The sequence below is a fragment of the Dermacentor silvarum genome, chromosome 2 (assembly GCF_013339745.2).
Source record: "Dermacentor silvarum isolate Dsil-2018 chromosome 2, BIME_Dsil_1.4, whole genome shotgun sequence".
Lineage (NCBI taxonomy): Eukaryota > Metazoa > Arthropoda > Arachnida > Ixodida > Ixodidae > Dermacentor > Dermacentor silvarum.
This window is the reverse complement of record NC_051155.1, coordinates 17,632,178-17,651,884: the sequence shown is the minus strand read 5'-3', so window position 1 is coordinate 17,651,884 and position 19,707 is coordinate 17,632,178. Positions and strand designations below refer to the sequence as shown.

Here is a 19,707-nt window from a genome sequence, read left to right as displayed (position 1 = left end):
ACCATGTTTGTCTCCGTGCTCAACCTCCTGCTTGCGTCACATTTATTTATTTATTTAATTATTTATTTATTTATTTATTTATTTATTTATTTATTTATTTACGTTCTCTCAAGTCCCGAGGGAATTACAGAGAGAAATGGTTAAGAATTGTTTTAGTGCCTTTGAAGGCGGCGCACTCATGGGTCCCAGTGACGGAGGCGGGAAAGTAGCTCCAGTAATTGCTTGTATGTCGCACCAAAGGAGCATGACATATGTTAGTTCTCAATGACGGAACTTTCACCTTGAATTGGTGATCGTTCCATGAAGATACATAGAATTAGGCGAGAGAAAGAATATCCCTTTTAAGGGCGGGGTTAGCGTAATGTATTTTATGAAAAAGGCCTCAGGGCGGGATCATTGGCGGTGGGATTGAAACGTCGGCAGACCTAAGTTAATTTTCATTGATGAAATACTTGCCTCGCAAGAATAGCTACAGAGAATGTAACAAGCGCCACGGTTGAGGGGCTAGAAGGAGCCCAGATTTAGGATGGAGATTGTTATATTGATTTGACTAAAGGTTAACACAAAATGAGCTTCAGGAGGCAGGGAACAGTGCGACGACGACGACTCCAGCGCGTTCGCAAGCAACGCATGCGCTCAAGGAGCGCTCAGTGCTTTCCCGCGGGCACGGCTGCTTTGAGCGAGAGTTCCGAACTACATGTATGCAAAACGTATATGCCCGACTATGTGCAGACGCAACAGGAAACGGCCGTTGTTTGCGGAGCTCGAGGTAACAGACTCACCCAACCCCATCCCGTGCGCAGAAGAGCCGCTCGGTCACAGTCGTCTTTCTCACAATCACGTGTGGCTTAGCCTTGACGAGTGACGAACGTAAGAGTCCACTTGAACTTTGCTGAACTCGAACTTGATTTATGTTTAGCCGCCTATAAAAAACGGTCTTGCCCAAACATGAACATTGCAATATGCGAGAACACTGCACAAACGATCACCTATTTGTTATCAGCTTTATGCATTACGTATTACTTGGCCAACTTCATTTGTTTCTTTTATTTTCATCTAGAGTATCAGTAAACCACCTTTGCTCTCTGAGCCATATCGTTGTCTCCAAATCTCACGCCTACCGTTTTTCGTTCCTTCTCTCGTTGCGCAGTCCTTCCGTTTGTTCTCGTGTGTAGCTACTCTAGAGAAGAAAGGAAAATGTGTCTGCATTTACACGGTTAGTCGCATGAACGCATAAAACTTGAAAATGGATTATTTGTTTATAAACGTCTAATGTAACAGCTGATTTCACCGTTTGCAGAGCTGGTTTCGGTAGTGTTCATTTGGTTCGTGTCATTGGAGGACATACTTGCAAAAGCTCACTGGAAACAAACAGCTTCATAAGAGATCGCAGTCACACACAAAAAGCAATACATGGACCTGAAGGTAATGCTGTAAGGCATACGTTCGTTTCCATGTTGTGGCATCGCATCTGTGTTCATAAATGTAATTTACGCCACTGAAGAGGCTTTTGCCGATACGGCCAGTACTGTGCCTTGTGCTCTCCAAGCGATATTTTTATCCATAGGACGCGTAATGGGACTTCCTTGGGCTAAAAGAATTTTCCCATATGTGTCAGCAAGCAAGTGTTTCACCGCTCAACGTCGATCGATTTATCGCGGTGCTCCTGTCAGCCTTTTGTGCTTCATGTTATTTAATGCACTACATTATGCGTTGGTTTCTCAATATTTCGCCGCGGAACGTGAGAAGGCTCAGCCAAACGTGAAACGTAATGACAGCGGCATGCAGCGGCCCACTCAGTGTGCATTGCAATGTGACCGGCATACCACGTCAGCTGCTAAGTAACGGTGACTCGTCCTGTGATCGCAGTGTAATTTGTAACGCAAATATTCGCAAAATATGTTCGGCTAGAAACCATCAGTAAGCATCAACACACACGCTGTTAGGTTAATTAGGATGCGACGAAATTTCATTTGCGGCTTCGGCACGCAACTTTCTTTCTAAACTATGTCCTTCCATGCCCCTTAATCCCATTCCGGCCCCCTCAATCTTTGCTGAAAACTACGCTTCGACGGAGTGCATTGTAACACTTTTTTATGCAAGATAGTACTAATATCTAGTATTTATTGAAGTCGTGAAATGCACTTTGATTGCAAGTGCATTTCACGACTTCAATAAAAAGTGTCGGAAAATTAAGCCGGCACTGTGGCTAATCACTGGGAGTTCTGATCGTCTTTATTTCTTGGCCACACCTGTACCGGTGAACCATGTAACAGTGGCATAACATTACATTCTTATTGTGTTTGAAAAAAATTATTTTGAAAGCTTCCTTTTTTATGCAATTGTTTTTCACGTCTCTTTCATTGTGACATTGCTGTAGAATGCTCGTTACGGCCACATAGTATATCACTGCATTGACTTTCGTTGCTCACGTGACTCAAAGAACGCGTCGCGAGAGTTCACAAGCGCACGCCTCGTAATGTTGTTCAAAAACGAAGTTTCTTTATGTGTGTTGAAGACGCACGTGCGTCCTCTCTAGTTTGGACTTTACAAGAGCAGCTGAAGTTTCCAACCCGGAAGTTGGAGCCTTCGTCGCCACTGGCTCTCCGGCACAGCGAGCTACGTCAGCGTGACCAAAGTGCAGCCCTGCGTCATCGAGGGCACCGTACACGCCTTATCCGGAGTCGGGATTGCACAACGGCACTCGAGCTCCCTCTTATGGCGCCGCGTGAGGAGCGTGCCTGCGCGGTCTCTCTGTTATCCTTACGACCGCGTAGACCTACAACACGGTGTTAAATTGATAACGCAACTGACAGGTGTATCAAGCATTTCGCGCCGCCAAAGGGAAGAGGTTGGCGCACAGTCGACTCGCTTCGGGCACTGTAGCAGCTGGATGCACGGAACAGCCATGAAAAATCTCGAAGCTTTTGCTATGCTGCTTTCTTCAGTTATCTGTTCATCAGGTAAGTACATTGAAATCTCCCCCAGAGTTTGATGCAGTGATTATCACCTCCACACGCTGTATCGTAAAATGTCAGTTTATACGTACAAATAACTGAAACCTATTTCTTTAATATATAAGGGACTGCTACTCAGCACGAATTCAGTGTTTAAAACATGAGTGTAGTATTCAGTATAGATTCAGTGTGACAGGCCTTTGCCCGGCAGTAGACGCAGATTAAATACATGACAATGTTCCGCATCCTCGCTGTTTATTGCTGTAAAGTACGTGTTTTATTCCGATTGGCAAATTTGCTGTTTCTTGTGAATATATTTTTTCAGCATAAACATTCACCGGCTTTTTTAAAATCGGCAAATTGTCGTGTCGAGCTCACACGTTGTTATTTGGGTGAACATCTGATTCAATAATGTGTTTTGTTCTCAACCCTATAGTTGCTCCCAATACTCGCAATAAGTAATTTTTGGAGAATCATTCAGGCAAAGGTAGCACGCCGTAAGGCAATGCCACTATGCAGATATTACGGATTGGTGAATTTCATACTCGAATGCAAATACAACACGGCATTATTTGTAACATTATGCGGGTGCTCGGCCGTATGATAAAGATAGCATGATTGGGCAGGTGCGACTCAGCGTCAGAATCGGAGCATGTCCCAAGTTCATTCACTGCAACTCCAACTGCCGCAGAATGCTCGGCGTACTCGCTGCGCCGCAAGCACCGTGCTCCTCTTTTCTGTCTGAGCGGGAAATAAGCAAAAAAAGAAGAAAGAGGCTACTTGGGCAGACTGGCTGACGCGCGATTCCTCGCCAGGCTCATTGTGCTGCAGAGCATGTAAAGGCTCGAAACAACGCACCGACAGCCATTTTTGTTCTCTGGTAAACTTGTTTTCAATTGAATTCAGTTAAAACTTAATTCCGGGAACGAAAGCTCGGCGCATTTTTTCTATCTTTTAGGATTTAATCAAAGCTGCTGCACGCCTCATACAAATTTCAAAAATGATCGAACTTTGCATGCTTCGGAAAGGCGCACGACATTCAATTGCAGCTACAGACCGCAACTATAAAGGCATCCATTTTGAGCCTATCTGAAACAAGATAAGGCTCTCTCCTAATTAACGTCACCCTTAATGCGATCACTATTGGATCAATGTAGTGACTCAACTTATAACCGAATTCTTCACTAACGTGTAGCCGACTTCTTCAATTTTCGATTACCGCCTTCTTCATTTCTCAGTAGGGCAGGTCTCCTCGCTTAATGCACTCTCTGGTCCCATTCTGTTCTCTTCACTTTCATTCTCCACACTCGGCTGCTTGTGATGGCCACTTTTCACTTCTTGCTCTGTTCAGCTTGGCCACCTACCTAGTGGCACATACTCATTTTAGAGGATCGGGCAAAAATGCTCACACACCTTCTGTCACATGCTAAGGCTTAGTTTATCCTATTGTTGTAATTGTATAGACGTCAATTGTTCCTGACCCAGCAACTCTGTAGCACGAATGCACGCGCCCTTTCCACCGCCGTCTTTGTATCGGGGCTGAAAGTACAACGTGCAAACACAATCGCCGGCCAATTAGATGTTTGAAAGAGCCAAAATAGGATGATGAGAAAGGATGCTTGGGCCTTGGGCATGTTGGTATGGCATTGCTATTGAGCGCTGTGTGGTTGATCTCTATCTCTGTGACTGTATATTTAACACGATAGCGTTAAGGGCCCCGTGGGGCCGAAAATGCGGTGTCGGCGTCGGTGACGGCATCGGCATCCACGGCTGAGAAAATCATCCCGAACCACTCTGACCACGCAGGTCCTCTGCGTGGCGCATATGCGTTAGTGAACTAATTGAATTTACCAAAGTAAATGAAATGAAATTATGGGGTTTTACGTGCCAAAACCACGATCTGATTATGAGGCACGCCGTAGTGGGGGACTCCGGAAATTTGGACCACCTGGGGTTCTTTAACGTGCACCTAAATCTAAGTACACGGGTGTTTTCGCATTTCGCCCCCATAATTTACCAAAGTAAAATACGTCAGTAAAATTGCTAGGTACGACTTAACCACAACCTACAGACATGATAGCGTCATGTTGTAATTTGATTATATTAGAAAACATAATTCTGTTACGAGGAAACTTATGCACAAACCCCTTTTCCAGTATTTCTACCATTCATGCGGTGGCGCACGCAACGTATTAAATCCCAATACAGCTAATCAAGAACCTCGGTCCAAAGAGCAAGGCACTGCTGACTAATGCCATAGAGCATGTAATTAAAACAAAGAAAATTCCCGTTGGAAGGCGTGAAAGCAAGCTGAGCCTCATCTACAAAGGCAAAAGAGGTAGGGATAGGACTAGCTCATGCAGGCCCGTTACAGTAACGTCAGTGATATATAGAATGGCAATGCAAGCCATACTATTATAACTGACGAAGCAGGTGGAGAAAATTATGTACTGGGAGAAATACAGAATGGGTTCAGGCCAGACAGACGCTAAGAATATAGTGTGTTTGTAATAACTCAGTGCATGGATATTTCAGTAGCTCAGAATAGACCATTATCTATAGCATTTCTAGATATTATTAAAGAAGCATATGACAACGTAGATAGGGATTTGTTTCGGCATATTCTTAAGCACGAAGGCATAGGTGACGATTTCGTGGAGCTGCTGAAGGAGATATATAGAGACAACCGAGTACAAGTTGTATGGGAAGGTCAAAACGGTAATGAAGTGGTGGGAATTGACCAAGTACTGAAGCAAGGATGTCCTCTGTCTCCATTCTTGTTCACGCTTTATGTTAAGGGCATAGAGAGACGACTGGAACACAAGGAATTAGGGTTTGATTTATCCTACCTGCGTAATGGACAAATGTTATACCAGTGGACCCCTGGACTGATGTAGGCGGACGACATAGTACTACAAGCGGACAATACAAGAGATATACAGACACTTGCGAATATCTGTGGCAACCGGTGTGTGGGAACGGAACGAAAACAATAATGAAACAGAACGATATTTTTCATCGGAACGCAAACGTAAGCGACAGGTTATTTATTATTTTGTTTCGTAGTGAAACGGAAATATTTTTGATCGGTTTTCTGTTCAAGGTGAAAGTCGGCAATCCGAAACAACCGACGTCAGGCAACGTGATAATTAGCGCGTATCTCAGGCAGGGATAGTGTGAGCGATAGCCGGTCGAGCGCTCCACTAATGTAAGGTTGCCGCTCGGTGCACTAGCAGATCGTCATCGTAGCAGAAAACCCAGAACTTATCGTTTAGTTTTCTACGGGTACAACGCTTTCTCACCGAAAATTTATCACTCGTTTAATGTTCCTTTAAGTTTGTTTTATCGGAACAGCAGTCTCAGATATCGGTGAGTACACTCAATGACGTGCAAGGTGTTTTGGGTTTTCCCTCTTTTGAAGCCAGGGAATCAGAGAGCAAAATTAGTTTTGAAGAAAGACTCAGGAACATGTTAGAAAAGAAATGGGCACTGCCTTGACTGAGGCTCAGAGCATGATTTCAGAATTCATAATTCATATTAACGCGAATAGCGTGGAGCAAGCACGGCTTCACTGAGGACGAGACTAGTGCAAGCCCTCGTCGTCAGCTGCATCACATTGACGCTACTGGATCAAACCATGCGCAAAACGGTTACAGCGCGCAAAGACAAATAAATTGAGAGACAAATGTTGGAGAAATATATTGAGACGCATAAATATTAGGAAAGCTATTCTCAAATTAGTAACAAAAATAAATACTACGTTTTCATTATTACTTTGCTTGAAAATGTTTGCATGCGAACCAAAACTGTTATTAACCGTTACGGGTCATGTTTTTTCTTTTTCGTTCCGGAGCAGAACCGGAACGGAACCTATTTCAGTGGAACAAACTAAAACCAGAACACAAAGCATTTCGTTTCGTCACCCTGGTGAAACAAATCTGAAACAAATCTAGGTCTTAAGTTTAGCACAGAGAAATCAGGAATTATGATCTTTAATGAAGAGACGAGTACTTACGAGTACTCAATTCAACAACAAGTCATGCCCATAGTGAATCAATATAAGTACCTCGGTGTATACATAAACGAAGATTTACTCTAGCACCCACCAAGATAATCTGAAAATTAAGGGCAACCAGAATGCAGCAGCACTGAAACCGAACACTTTGTAGCCAAAAAAAGTATGAGAAGGTGCGTGGAATCTTGAAAGGAGTAATGGTGCCAGAGCAAACGTTGAGAAATGCCGTTCTATGCTTAAAATCGGATATCTTGTCGAGGTTCGAAGTTAACCAAAGATCACTAGGCCGGTTGGGTCTGAGAGCCCACTTTAAAACCACAAATGAGGCAGTGCAAGGTGACATGGGTTGGGCCTCTTTTGAAGTCAGGGAAGCGGAGATCAAAATTAGTTTTGAAGACGCAGGAACATGGAAGAAAATAAATGGGTGGCTAAAGTGCACAAGTATCTGTATTTGAAAAGCGTGGACACAAAGTGGAGGGAGAGGTCAAGAAAGTTCACAACCTAGTGCAGGATAATTCAAACTGCAAATTGAAAACCAAGGGTTCTAAGAAAGATAGTGAGAGAAATAGAGACAGTGAATTGGATGCAAAGAATGAAAACAAGAAGGACAACGGATATTTACAAGAATGAAAAGAAAGAAATTAGAAGGGAAAACCTGTACGATAGCCCAAAGGGCAGTGACTTGCTATTTGAGGCTCGAGCTGGTTGCCTGAGGACCAATACATTCCGGAGCAAATATTTGGAACTGAATGAGGCATGTGTATGCTGCAGCAAAGATCCGGAGGCCACTCAACACATCCTAATGGAATATAAGGGGATTTGCCCATTGAGAATAGCAGGTAACGTACACCTTCCAGAAGCGCTTGGGTTTAAAGTGGACGGAAGCATCAACCGGTCCGCAGTGGAGATAAGCAAGAGACGTTTAAAGTATTGGTGGAAAATAAGCCGGGAAGAGATTGATAGGACGTGATTTGATCTGTCAGTCATAGGTAGAGGTACAAGGTGGATATTGAGAAAAAAATGTCATGAAATATATCCAAAAATGCTGGATAAAAACATATAAAGCATACCTGATTGAATCACGTAGGCGAGGTGACTGTCACCACCACGTTTCAAAGTGGAGGTCACTAAATCATCATCAGAGTAGGGCCTTTACGGCAGCGTAAAACGCCAGCGGCGCGCAGAGGCGGAGGTGTAGAAAAATTCAGAAACCTTCGCCTGTCGAAAAAATGGAGGTAGGTGAATCTTGTGGCAAGACGACGCTGTCGTGGGGGTTCCGCTTCTTTTGCACTAAACTCAGGGTCGGCGGCTCTTCGCTGACGTTTCGCCTGGGCTTCGGAAGGCCTCAAGCTAGAATCGGCACTTCGACGAGGACTCCTTTCCTGAGTGAGTTCGCGGCGCCGTTGCTTAAACACAGCCTGCTCCTCAGCAGAACGCACCACGCTGGGCCTTCCCCTCCGGACGCCGAAACTGATCTAAGGTGAGGGAATCCCGGTGGAGCGCGCGCCAACCCCCTTTCCTTCCCTTCCCCTCTCTGCGACACACCAAACGACCCTGATTCGTCACACGCGTCACGTGATCCGGCGCCGGCTCGCTTTCCCCGCACGTTCTTTATTATGGGAGCAGCTGGGTTTTCTTTCTTTCCTTCTGTATTTCTTTCTTTCTTTCCGCCTTCCTTTCTTTCCTTCGCGTACCCCTTCCATGCTAATTTTGGTATGTACCAAGGGAACGAGACGCAATTTTTCGACAGGTTTTAGGGTTCTAGCGTGACACCACCACCGACACGTGTGAGGCCATAGGAGCTTCCCTTGAAAAAAGCTGCAGTGGCCGGGAAGCCTGACGAGCATCCAGGGATCTTTTTATGTTACCGTGTCGCATTCGCAAAGTCAAAGCTTAATTTTTTTCAAATGTTTTTTTCGCTCTTGGCCTTATGAAAAAAAAATCCGAGGACAATAAAGTAAGTCTTTTGAGTTGTGAATTCGAAAGCATTAATGTCCAATTGAATGCCGCTGAGCGGTCCTTCGAGTTATGAACTCCTAGTGGACAAGCGAGTGCGTTGAGAGGCTTGGGGCGTTTTGATTTGGTCTTACCGAGGCGTAGTTAGAACACATGCGAGAGCTTGCGCGGGCAAGGAACTCGCGGATAACATAGGCTTGCAAGAGTGACGGTGAGGTGGTGTCGCTGCAATTCCCTCTCCCCTCACGCAACACCTGGCGCGTTTCCAGCCTGCAGGTTTACTCTTTCGCCCGTTCTGCTCCATCGAGGCACGCTCGTGACGTGACGTCACTGCCAATGGGAATTTACCTGCCCTTTTGCTGCTGCAGACGACAGACGCCAGCTTTTTCGCTCCATTGCCCGTTTGACGCTTTCGCATAAAAATGTTCGTAAAAAAATTATGCAGAACCCCCGCACTGAGGGAATCTATATAAGCGAAGCTTTCAATGCTGTTTACGTCGATTAACGATATTTGGCAGTGACGTTGATGACGTACGGCCGTCGTGAGGTAATGTCCACTGTTACCTTGTGTGCACGACTTGCGTTTGACTACGTGGTGCACAGAACACACAGTGAGACGTGTTTTCTCAAAGCGTTATTATGCGTCACTGTTCCTAGCCTGCGGGAAGGTTAGCACTGTCATTGCCTCACATGCCACATCGCATAGTTGTTGAAGCGTTGGTTTGCTTGCGTATTATCGTGTTCGAGCTACAGTGCACCTTTGCGCCTGCAGGCCCTGGGTCAGTTGTCCATGTTTACGGTGCTTATATTTAAGAAATAGCAGTAACGTACCGTACCTTCAATTAAACTTTTTTCCACTTTGTCTGCAACTTTAGCCGTGTCCAACTGTTGCATTTCCTTTATAATAATACTGCAAGCTTGCCAAGTGTTTTCTGACGACGCCTTGCTCCTCTTTCGCGATCCACCCAGGTGTAAGCTTCATCAATCTTTTATCGAGTCCAAGGACTTATCAAAGTGGAAAGAAAATAAACAGTTGAGAAATAAATTGAACAGAGAAAAAGAAAACGCCGGAAATGACCACTACAGTCGTATATTTCACAATAATTATTGCGCAGAAGTGAGAAAGTACGGAAAAAATAAAGAAGACACTAAATCGCAAAAGTCAATGCAGAAATAGATGCGTTGAACATTGACAGCACTTTTGTAGGTGGTACAGAACTTGCGAACCCCTTTAACAATTTCATTGTCTAAGTAGGATGCGTAGATTCAAGATACAATGCATGCAGATTATTAGGAGACTCTTTATCCCTAAAGCCTACAAGCATCCCTGAGGTGATTACAACATTTTCATCGTTGAGAAATAGCCATAGCCGAGTCGTGGATGATTTATAAATTAGGCGAATTAAGTAGGTCAATACCTGCACCTGCAGTAATGCATATTTTTAATACTTCCCTGTTAACTGGAGTCTTTCCGCGCAATATGCAGGTAGCGAGACTAATAGTTAGTCATAAAAGAGGCAACAAAAATAATATTGGCTATTATCGACCAGTTTCTATACTTCCTGTTCTATCGAAGTGCCTGGAAAAAATTGTTAACTTTCGTACTGATAACTTTTCCCCAAAACATAGCTTGCTAACCGAGTGTCAATCAATCAATCAATCAATCAATCTGTTTATTTCCGAATTTCGTGTACACGATACAACAAAAATAGGTGGCAAGAGAAAAAAGCTGCTTTGTCGCAGCTTGACTGAGCTCTTGCCACCCGTACAGCAGCAAATATGCATGCAGGAAATGAGCATACAGAGACGTTTTTCATTTTCTTTTTGCAGCTTCAAATGAAGATCACTTCTTACAGAACGTACGAGCAGCATAAAAGAAGTATTGAAAACAAAATACACACAAAATACAAACAGAAACTACATGAGGACACGTATAAGATATCACCATAAGCATTATTTAAACGTTTTAGAATAAGTAAATCAATATACTAGATACAAAGATCAAATATTTCCTTTTTCGTTAGTGTTAGTATGTCTATATCTCGGGCATAGTATTCGTTCAATGTAAGTGGCATTCTGTGTCGAATCCTTTCTGTGCCATAATGTGTACGGGAGAAAGGAATTTCAAAAGGTGGATTGTACCTAAAAGGGTACAGCGGTATGTTTTCCTTTAAATTGGCTAGGTCTAAAAACTTTTCAATTTTGCCAAGTTGAGCATTTTTGTACATTAGTAGTAATTTGTGGAGGTAGATATTGTCCGCTTTTATAATTCTATGCTTACGAAATAGTGGATCTCTGTGTTCTAGAAACGGGGCGTTATAAATGCACCGCACTGCCTTTTTCTGCATTGTCGTAAGTTTGTGTAGGTTTGTAAGTATGGTGTTACCCCAGACTGATGCGCAGTAATACAAGTGGGAATTCAACAAGACGCAATATAAAGCCCTTTTCACATTTGCTGGAAGTATGTAACGACAACGACTTAGCACACCAGCAGCTTTGCTTAACTTCATTAGTAGGTTTTTTATGTGCTCATTCCAAGACATGTGCTCCGTGAAAACGACTCCGAGTAATTTTACCGACTTTTCAATTTTGATTGAAAAGACCTAGGGTTATGAATCCCGTTGCTATTTCCGCAGTTCCCAGTGGACGAAACAGGATGCACTTCGTTTTTGATTCATTTAGCTTAAGCCGATTTCTTTTACACCACAGGTAAAGTAGCTGACAGAAGGTTGTAGCCTTAGGTATTATTTCTTTCATATTTATGCCATCTATAAGGACTGAGCAATCGTCTGCATATATAAGGTACTGGCATTTATTGTAAATTTCTACGATATCATTTATGTAAAAAAGGAAGAATATTGGTCCCAGTATACTTCCCTGAGGAACTCCCGACTCAATGGGCATCAGCCTGGATTTATGTTTGTTTAGTTCGACGTATTGTAGGCGAGAGTTTAAATAGCTTTGGATTAGTTGCAAAGCCGTTCCTCTAAAGCCATAGCGTTCTAATTTATCCAGTAGTATTTGATGGTTGACTCGATCACAGGCCTTGCTGAAGTCTAAGAAGATACCTAATGTCATGGTCTTATTTTCGAAATGTTCCAGAATAGTTTCCTTTTGGACGAGAAGTGCAGTTTCAGTACTTCGTCCTTTTCTGAAACCATGTTGACCGTCAGTAAGAAGGTTGTGTTTTTTGGAGAAATTTTCTATCCGAGCGTTTATAATTTTTTCTAGTCCTTTTGAGAAAATGGGCAACACAGACACAGGTCGATAATTGCCTACGTTGTTTTTATCGCCGTTTTTGTAGATCACTGTTACCTTCGCTACTTGCATTCTACTAGGAAAAACGCCCGTCGTGAGGGACAAATTATATATGTGCGTTAATATCGGTGCAAGTAAATCAATCACATACTTAATTGGCTTAATTTGAAGTTCATCAGTGTCTTGACTGCGACTGTTTCTGAGTCCCTGAAAAATGCTGGTTACTTCGTGCACATTTGTTGGGTGGAAAATGCTTAATGTTGTAATCTAGCAATATGATTTGTTGCTTCAGGACAATATGTGCTACTGCCGATTCCGACAAAAAAGTCATTGAAAGAATTTGCAAGGTCCGTTCCAGTTACCGTCATGTTTCCAATCGTCAGGTTTTCAACTGTTATTTTACTTCTTTTTCCGTTCAATACTTCGTTAAGGTTCTTCCATAAGATGTCACTATTTCGAAGGCAATTTTCATCAAACATACGACTGTAATATTCATCTTTAGATTTCTTTAACATTTTATTAAGCTTCTTTCGAAATATTTTATATTCTATAAATTTTTCGATCCTTCGGGATGAAAGGAACGACTCGAAAAGTTTATTTTTTTGTTTTATTAGCTCGATGTGGTCATACGTTATCCACGTATGACCACAGGTAATGCTTTTTCAGGATGCTCAAAAAGGTATCATAGCTCTTGTCGGTATCCTCGATTGCGTATGTTTGACTCCAATCAACCTGGGCAATCTTGCGCCTAAATATATCGAATGTCTGTGGCGATATTTTACGATAAGTTGTCTCAGGCCATGCATGTTTTTGTAAATCATTGTTCCGCTTAAGCATGCAAAATATTGGCAAATGATCACTAATGTCTGAAGTTAGAACGCCAGATGCAACTTTTTCGGTAATAGCGTTAGTAATAAAAAGGTCTAGCAGAGATGCCGTTTATTTAGTTACGCGTGTTGGAGTTTAAATAATGTTCTCAAAGCCATTTCCTTCTAGCAAGAGCAAAAGTTCCATGGTGCGGCCCGAGTTCGCTAGAATATCAATGTTCAGGTCACCCCCAATTGTAAGCAACCACTTGCACTCGTTGGCACGCGAAAGCAGAGAGTCGAGAAAACTTAAGAACGTGGCAACATTACCAGTTGGCGGTCTGTACAATACGGCAAACGCACAATTACCTCGTTTGATACAGATGATTTCAAAGTCTCTAGTGACAATGCTAAAATCACTTATGACGTCAAAGCCTGGTACTGCTACCTGTACCCCAGCTCCTCTGCTATCTTGGCGATTTAAAAAGAAATGACTGTAGCGAGGTAAAACAAAGGAATCAGAGTTGTCATTGTACCAAGTTTCGGTGAACATGATTACATCGAAAGAAATTTTGAATGACTCTAACAGAACAGCGATGTTATCGTGCTTTCGTTGAATGGATCTTGTGTTCAGTTGAAACATCTTAAACAGTTTGTGTGGTTCACAGGGTAAAGCAATTGATACAGGCTCCGGGAGAATACAATCGACTGCCATCCTGGTATTGGCACGGAAATCAGACTGCGCAAAAAATACGCATTTCTAGTCGCCCGCACAAATCTTACCAAGATCGCTTTCACGCTTTATCGCTGCAACGTGAGATTTTTCGTCGCGACGTGTGAAAATCTTGCCGTTTTTCACCCAAACAAATTTCCATCCCGCTTCGCGTTTGCGGGCTACAGCCATGCCTAAAAGTCTCTTCATAAATTGGCAGAGGTGCTCATTTATGCAAATTGGCTCGTCTGTCGAGGAATCCAAAGATGATTCAGTCGGCAGGCCCAACTTTGTGTTTGTGAGCTTTGTTTTGCGTGCTTTTTCAAGAACCTTGTCGCGCTTATCTCGCCTCACGAACTGGACCACGATGTTCCTTTTAGTTTTATCTTTTGTTGAAACCTTGTGACATACGTCTAAATCAGCGACTGAAATTGGTTCATCGATTTCCTTGCCAATTTCGCTAAGGATATCCGAAAGGCACTCATTTGGTTTTTCTTTGACGTTTTTGATTTCTAGGTTCCGGTTTCTAGTATTTACATTTTCTAGTATTCAGCAATACTAGATTTCTAGTATTGCTCTGACTTCACAAGGTCAGCTTGGCAAGCAGTAAGGTCTCTTTCAATAGAGATTACCTTCAGTCGGAGGGTTTCATTTTCATTCTTCAGCAGCTTATTTTCAATCAGGGAGGCTTCGAGCCTCTTGTTAGCTTCATCAAGGCCATTGCTGACAAACGTCATGCTGCGTTTCATCTCTTCTATATCTGCCCGAATATTTCTTTCTTCTAGAAGGATACTTCTTTCCAGAGATTCTCGGAGACCTTTGAATTCATTTCGGAGCTCCTCCTTGAATTCATGGAAACACTTTTGCATTTCCTTCGACATTACTGATAAAAAAAAAACTGACATTAATGTCATTATCATTAATGACATTATTATTATTATCATTATCATTATCATTATTATTATCATTAATGACATTTCCTTCGACATTACTGATAACAACCGGGACAAAGTGCATATAAGTTTCACAACACACTGTGGCAGCAGTGACAGCAACACTTATATAAGTGACCTAATGAGGCGAAAATGGAAAGTATGCTAACCTGCAAAGTGAAGCAGGGTCCGATTAGTGGTTGTGGTCGATGCTGTCACTGCTGCCAAATGATTTGTCCACAGAGCACCGCTGGTTATATGGGCTGTGTGATGGTCACGCGGTCCCGCTGTCTTGCGCTGTCAGGACTGGAATGCTCCAGGCTTTGCGCAGCGGCCTTGCTTTGTCACTTGTCACCCCTCACACAGGCCCGTTCGCCAGCGATTCGGATGCAGTTATGCTAGTTTTGTCGACGGCAGATCTGCCATGTGAAGCAGGGTCCCATTAGTGGTTGTGGTCGATGCTGTCACTGCTGCCAAAATATACTTCCTATACTTCCTGTTCTATCCAAGTGCCTGGAAAAATTTTTTAACTTTCGTACTGATAATTGTTCGCAGAAACATAGCTTGCTAACCGAGTGTCAACACTCGTTTAAGAAAAAGCGGTCTACAGAAACTGCTTTACGGGTACAGAAGGACCTTATTATAGAGAACATGGAAAAAAAAACTTGTGACTTCAAGGTTATAATTAGATTTCAGCAAAGCATTTCATAGAGCCAACCATAAATTGCTGCTTATAAAGCTGGGAAAATACGGCTTCCAAGCAATAACACGTCAACTTATTCGATATTAATTAGAAAGCCGACATCAATTTGTTAAAATTAACGAGAACAGATCGCAGATAAAGCCATCGACAGCGGGTGCTGTATATAAGTTAAAAACAATACTAAGCTATAGAAATGCTATGCTGGGAAAATTCGATTCATTTCGAACCCTCGCAACTTTACATGAAAATTTAAGTGCATATTCATATCGTCGCCAGGCACCAAGACAGATCCTTTTTTCGCGTAGTAATTATGGCTGTCAACGCGTTAATTAGAGAAGGTAGTGTCAACACTACCTTCTCTACTTAACTAGTTCAACAAACTAAATGTTGATGTGTTAGCTTTAAAAAAACTAAAATGTTGGATTTGTTCTTATCGACGTCTATTCATAACGTACCTAACAGTTTCGCAGAACTTATGATTTATTGTTGTTGTGTTTATACGTTCACACTTGTACCTATGATCCCTAGAATCCAGGTTTCTGCTCCAGCAATTGTGTCCGTCTCGTGCGGCAGGGTTTGCTGCAGAAGGACTTGTTGGGCAAGTTGGTGTTTGCTTAACGGCATATTACAGCACGAAGAAACACAGACACACGTCTGTGTATCTTCTGTGCAATGAAATAACTACTGCCTTACGACTCTAAGCTTGTGAAAAGAGCTATTGCTTCACTCTGTCTGGGGTCAGCAATCAAGAGGTATTGTGAACGCAAGATGCAGGAAAGTTTTGACAAACAGTTAATTAGGCTTTCAAAAGCCGGCTACCCCCGTTTGGTCCTCACGTCAGTGGCCGAATCCCTACAACAGAAACCAAAAACGGGCACACTAGCGAATGAGGCCAGAGCAGTTGAGCGGAGTGGCCAAAGGCCGTCAGTCGTGCCGTATGCGCATAAGTTGAGCCGCAACTTAAAGAAAGTGGCGAATAGGTACGGAGTGCATGTAGTGCTCTCCGCTCCCAACAAGCCGGCCCAAGTGTGTCCCCGCATAATGGCAGATCTAAGGTAGGCTGCCAAGCACAACACGTCACACCTTACGGGCGGTGCCTCACCTGAGTGGTTTATGAAATTCCACTGTCTTGTGGAAAGTGCTGTGTAGAACAAACTGGCCACTGCGTGAATGATCGATTGAGGGAGCATGCTAATAACATGACGAAAATCTTGAATGCGTACTTTTCAGCGCACTGTAAAACCTGCCCTTGTCGTCCGAGATTTCATGATGTGAAGATACTCGGCAGATGCAGACATAAAACCGCGCCTGAGCTATTGGAAGCGTTTCATATAAAAGGAAAAAGTAGTGCTCGTGTAAGCCAGAGCTGTGTTATTGTGTACAATGCGGAGGTTACTTTCTTTAGGTCTTCCAAGTGAACGTGTTAGCCCTGATAATCTCCCTCTGTAGTCTGCCCCGAGTGGCTGGTGCGCCGGCGCGTTGGAAAAACTGTATATACTGTATCTCGCTGTGTTTCGAACAAAGTTGTTACCAAAAGCAGCGCCTGTGACGTATGTCTGTGTATCTTCTGTGCAATTCTGTCTGCGGACTACAATATCTCGTTAAGCAGTTAAGTTTTGATGCACATCTATTCTGGAAGGTATGTAAAATAATTTCTAGAAAAAAATGGAAATCGTTTCTTGATTGTAACTTGCGTTTATTTTATCTTTTCGTGAAATTTGTAATATATATATATATATATATATATATATATATATTGTTACGCAAAAGCTACGGAAGGACAGAACAGGAGAATGAAGTGCGCTTGTCTTTGGAGCGGCTCGGTGTTGATCCTGCGGCGAGCCCGCGTAGTTGGAACTTGAACTTTGTTAGCGTTCTGCGCGAAATCAAACAATGACGCATGCTTTCGAAGGACGCTGACCAGGGCTTGACGCTTCTCGGACGACAATGACTTGTTGATCATTTTTAGAAACGGCAATGAGTCTTCACCACCGTGCTCTTGGGATTCATGGGCCGTGTCATCAGTTAAAGCGCCTATGCTGAGACTGGTATCCACTTCAAAAGAGGCAAGTCGGATACCGCTGGGTAGCACAACAGACTGGGAGTCTAAATTTTACACCCATAGTGTAGTTGTTCCGCAGGCCACAGAGAGGACGCATCGAGGTACGAGCACACTTTTCTTCACAACCATCGAAGGCACAGGCTCAACAATTGCATCAAATGTATCGGCGTCTACACCGCAAGCAGCAACTCGTACTCTGGATAAGGAACGTGCCGGTAAGACAGTATCTTCAATGACGGCGAGAGTTCGTGAACATGTAGCAGGTTGGTCAGCAAGAAGAGAGAGGAAAAGCTCGCCGGTACCGCAGTCAACAATGGCACCGCACTGTTGTAGGAAATCGAGGCCAAGAATTACGTCGTGAGTGGATTTAGCAATCGCTGCGAATTAGGCTTGATACACGTTATCGGAGAAGTAAACGTTCGCGGTGCACACACCAATAGGTCGGAGCAACTCGCCACTCACAGCACGAAATGTATTAGAGGTGTCCCAGCGAAACATCACTTTATCGGGTTTTGAAATGTTGGCTGATAACAGAGACACTCACTCCTGTGCCTACTAAGGCCAAAGTAATAACATTGTCCACTAAAACACGAATCTTATTATGAAACATGGCGACTGGCGGACTCCCGCAGGGGCGTCTGCGCAAGCAGGCGTTTGGTGTGTTACGACACCACGGACCCGAGCAAACGAGGGTCGGACCCTCCCGCGTCTAACCGTGCGCGGCTTAGCCGTGTCCGGGGAAAAGAGGATCCTGGGGGTTGAGCCAATGCTGAGTGCTTGGACCTTTATGGCCCCTCGACGGAGGCAACACACCCCTTTGGCCTCGGCTTCACGTAGACGGCACCCCCGGACTGACCCACCCGGGGGAAATCGGTAGTTGCCTTTTCCTGTCCTCCTCTTCAATCTTCGTCTTTTTTCTTACTTTCAATCTTTCCTGTCTCCTTCTCACTTCTTATATTCTGATTTTCCAGGCAGCTAGGATTAACCTTGTGTGAGATAGCCAACCTTGGTTATATCATATTTGGTTATAGTGGTTGTGTACAGCTGGCGTTGGCAGGTCTTGTTCATAACAACCCTGTCGCGTCCCCTTGTTGGTCTCCGCGGTGGGCGGCTGGCACTGCTGCCGAAATCAATTTAATTTGTATGGCATCCTCATACCCCAAACTGCCTGATCGCCCTCTCATAAAAAGAGGGCGCACCGATGAATCATTGAACTTCTTCGCAAAGACCACCGAAATTTTCCCACGTTTCCACGTGATTCACTGTGAAAGCACCGAAAAGAAAGCGACAAACATTTCACCCTTCTTGGCTTCAAAATGTCTCACAGAGACCATTGGAATTGGCTACAAGGCCACCAAGATGGCAAATGGTGACCTTCTGATTGAAGTAAAGGACAAAATGCAGTATGAGAAAGTTACAAACCTGGTGGCTTTTGGCGATAAAACCATATCTGTGACTGCACACCGAACAATGAACACCGTCAAGGGTGTGGTTTCAGACGGCGACCTCATGGATTTGACTGATGAAGAACTCCTGAATGGATGGAAAGAAGAAAACGTTATAAATGTACAACGCATAAAAATCAGGCGTCACAACAAAGAACTACCAACCAAACACATAGTACTCACTTTTGGCTCTAGCACACTCCCGGATGCAATAGAAACAGGCTACCTTAAACTGCGTTAAGACCTTACATTCCAAATCCACGACGCTGCTACAAGTGTCAGAGGTTTGGCCATGCCTCTCAAAGCTGCCGAGGACGACAAACGTGTGCGAAATGCGCTACAAAAGATCACTCTGCTGAAGAATGTACTGCTGAGGCCCATTGCGCGAACTGCGATGGCGACCACCCTGCATATTCCAGATCTTGCGCAGCGTGGAAGAAAGAGAAAGAGATAATTACAATCAAAGTCAAAGAGAATATCAGTTTCCGGGAAGAACGGCAGCGTTTGTCACCTTCACTTTCAATGAAAACTTCTTTTGCCGAAGTGGTGCAACAGGGGGCAGCATCACGACGGACCCCGGCGGTCGCCCAAAGCACGCGCAGCGTACTGAGGCGGCTGCCACCCGCCCCCATGGTGGGAGCAGCTAAGGCTGCCCTGCCCTTCTCGAAATCGGCCACACCAGAGGCTTCCACTAGCGCTGGCAGCAGCCATCGCAGCTCAGAGGCTAAGGAGGACCCATCGGCTTCCGGGCTGGTGAGGCCACAGCCTTCGTCCCTCGAGGCGAAGGCTACACGACGTACACATCGCTCGTTAGAGCGAATGTCCAGCGCTTCGCAAGAGACTATGGCCACTACTCCAAGC

The 19,707-nt window shown here is 43.9% G+C and overlaps 1 protein-coding gene across 1 annotated transcript in view; it reads left to right on the top strand.

Annotated features, from left to right (window-relative positions):
- Nucleotides 1–2,701: 2,701 nt before the first annotated feature.
- Nucleotides 2,702–19,707, top strand: part of LOC119439920 (uncharacterized) — a 129,909-nt gene continuing 112,903 nt past the window's right edge. The window contains exon 1 of the mRNA XM_037704887.2: nt 2,702–2,963. Within this exon, the coding sequence (XP_037560815.2) occupies nt 2,894–2,963 (70 nt within the window). The 5' untranslated portion in view covers nt 2,702–2,893. The remainder of the gene's footprint in view (nt 2,964–19,707) is intronic.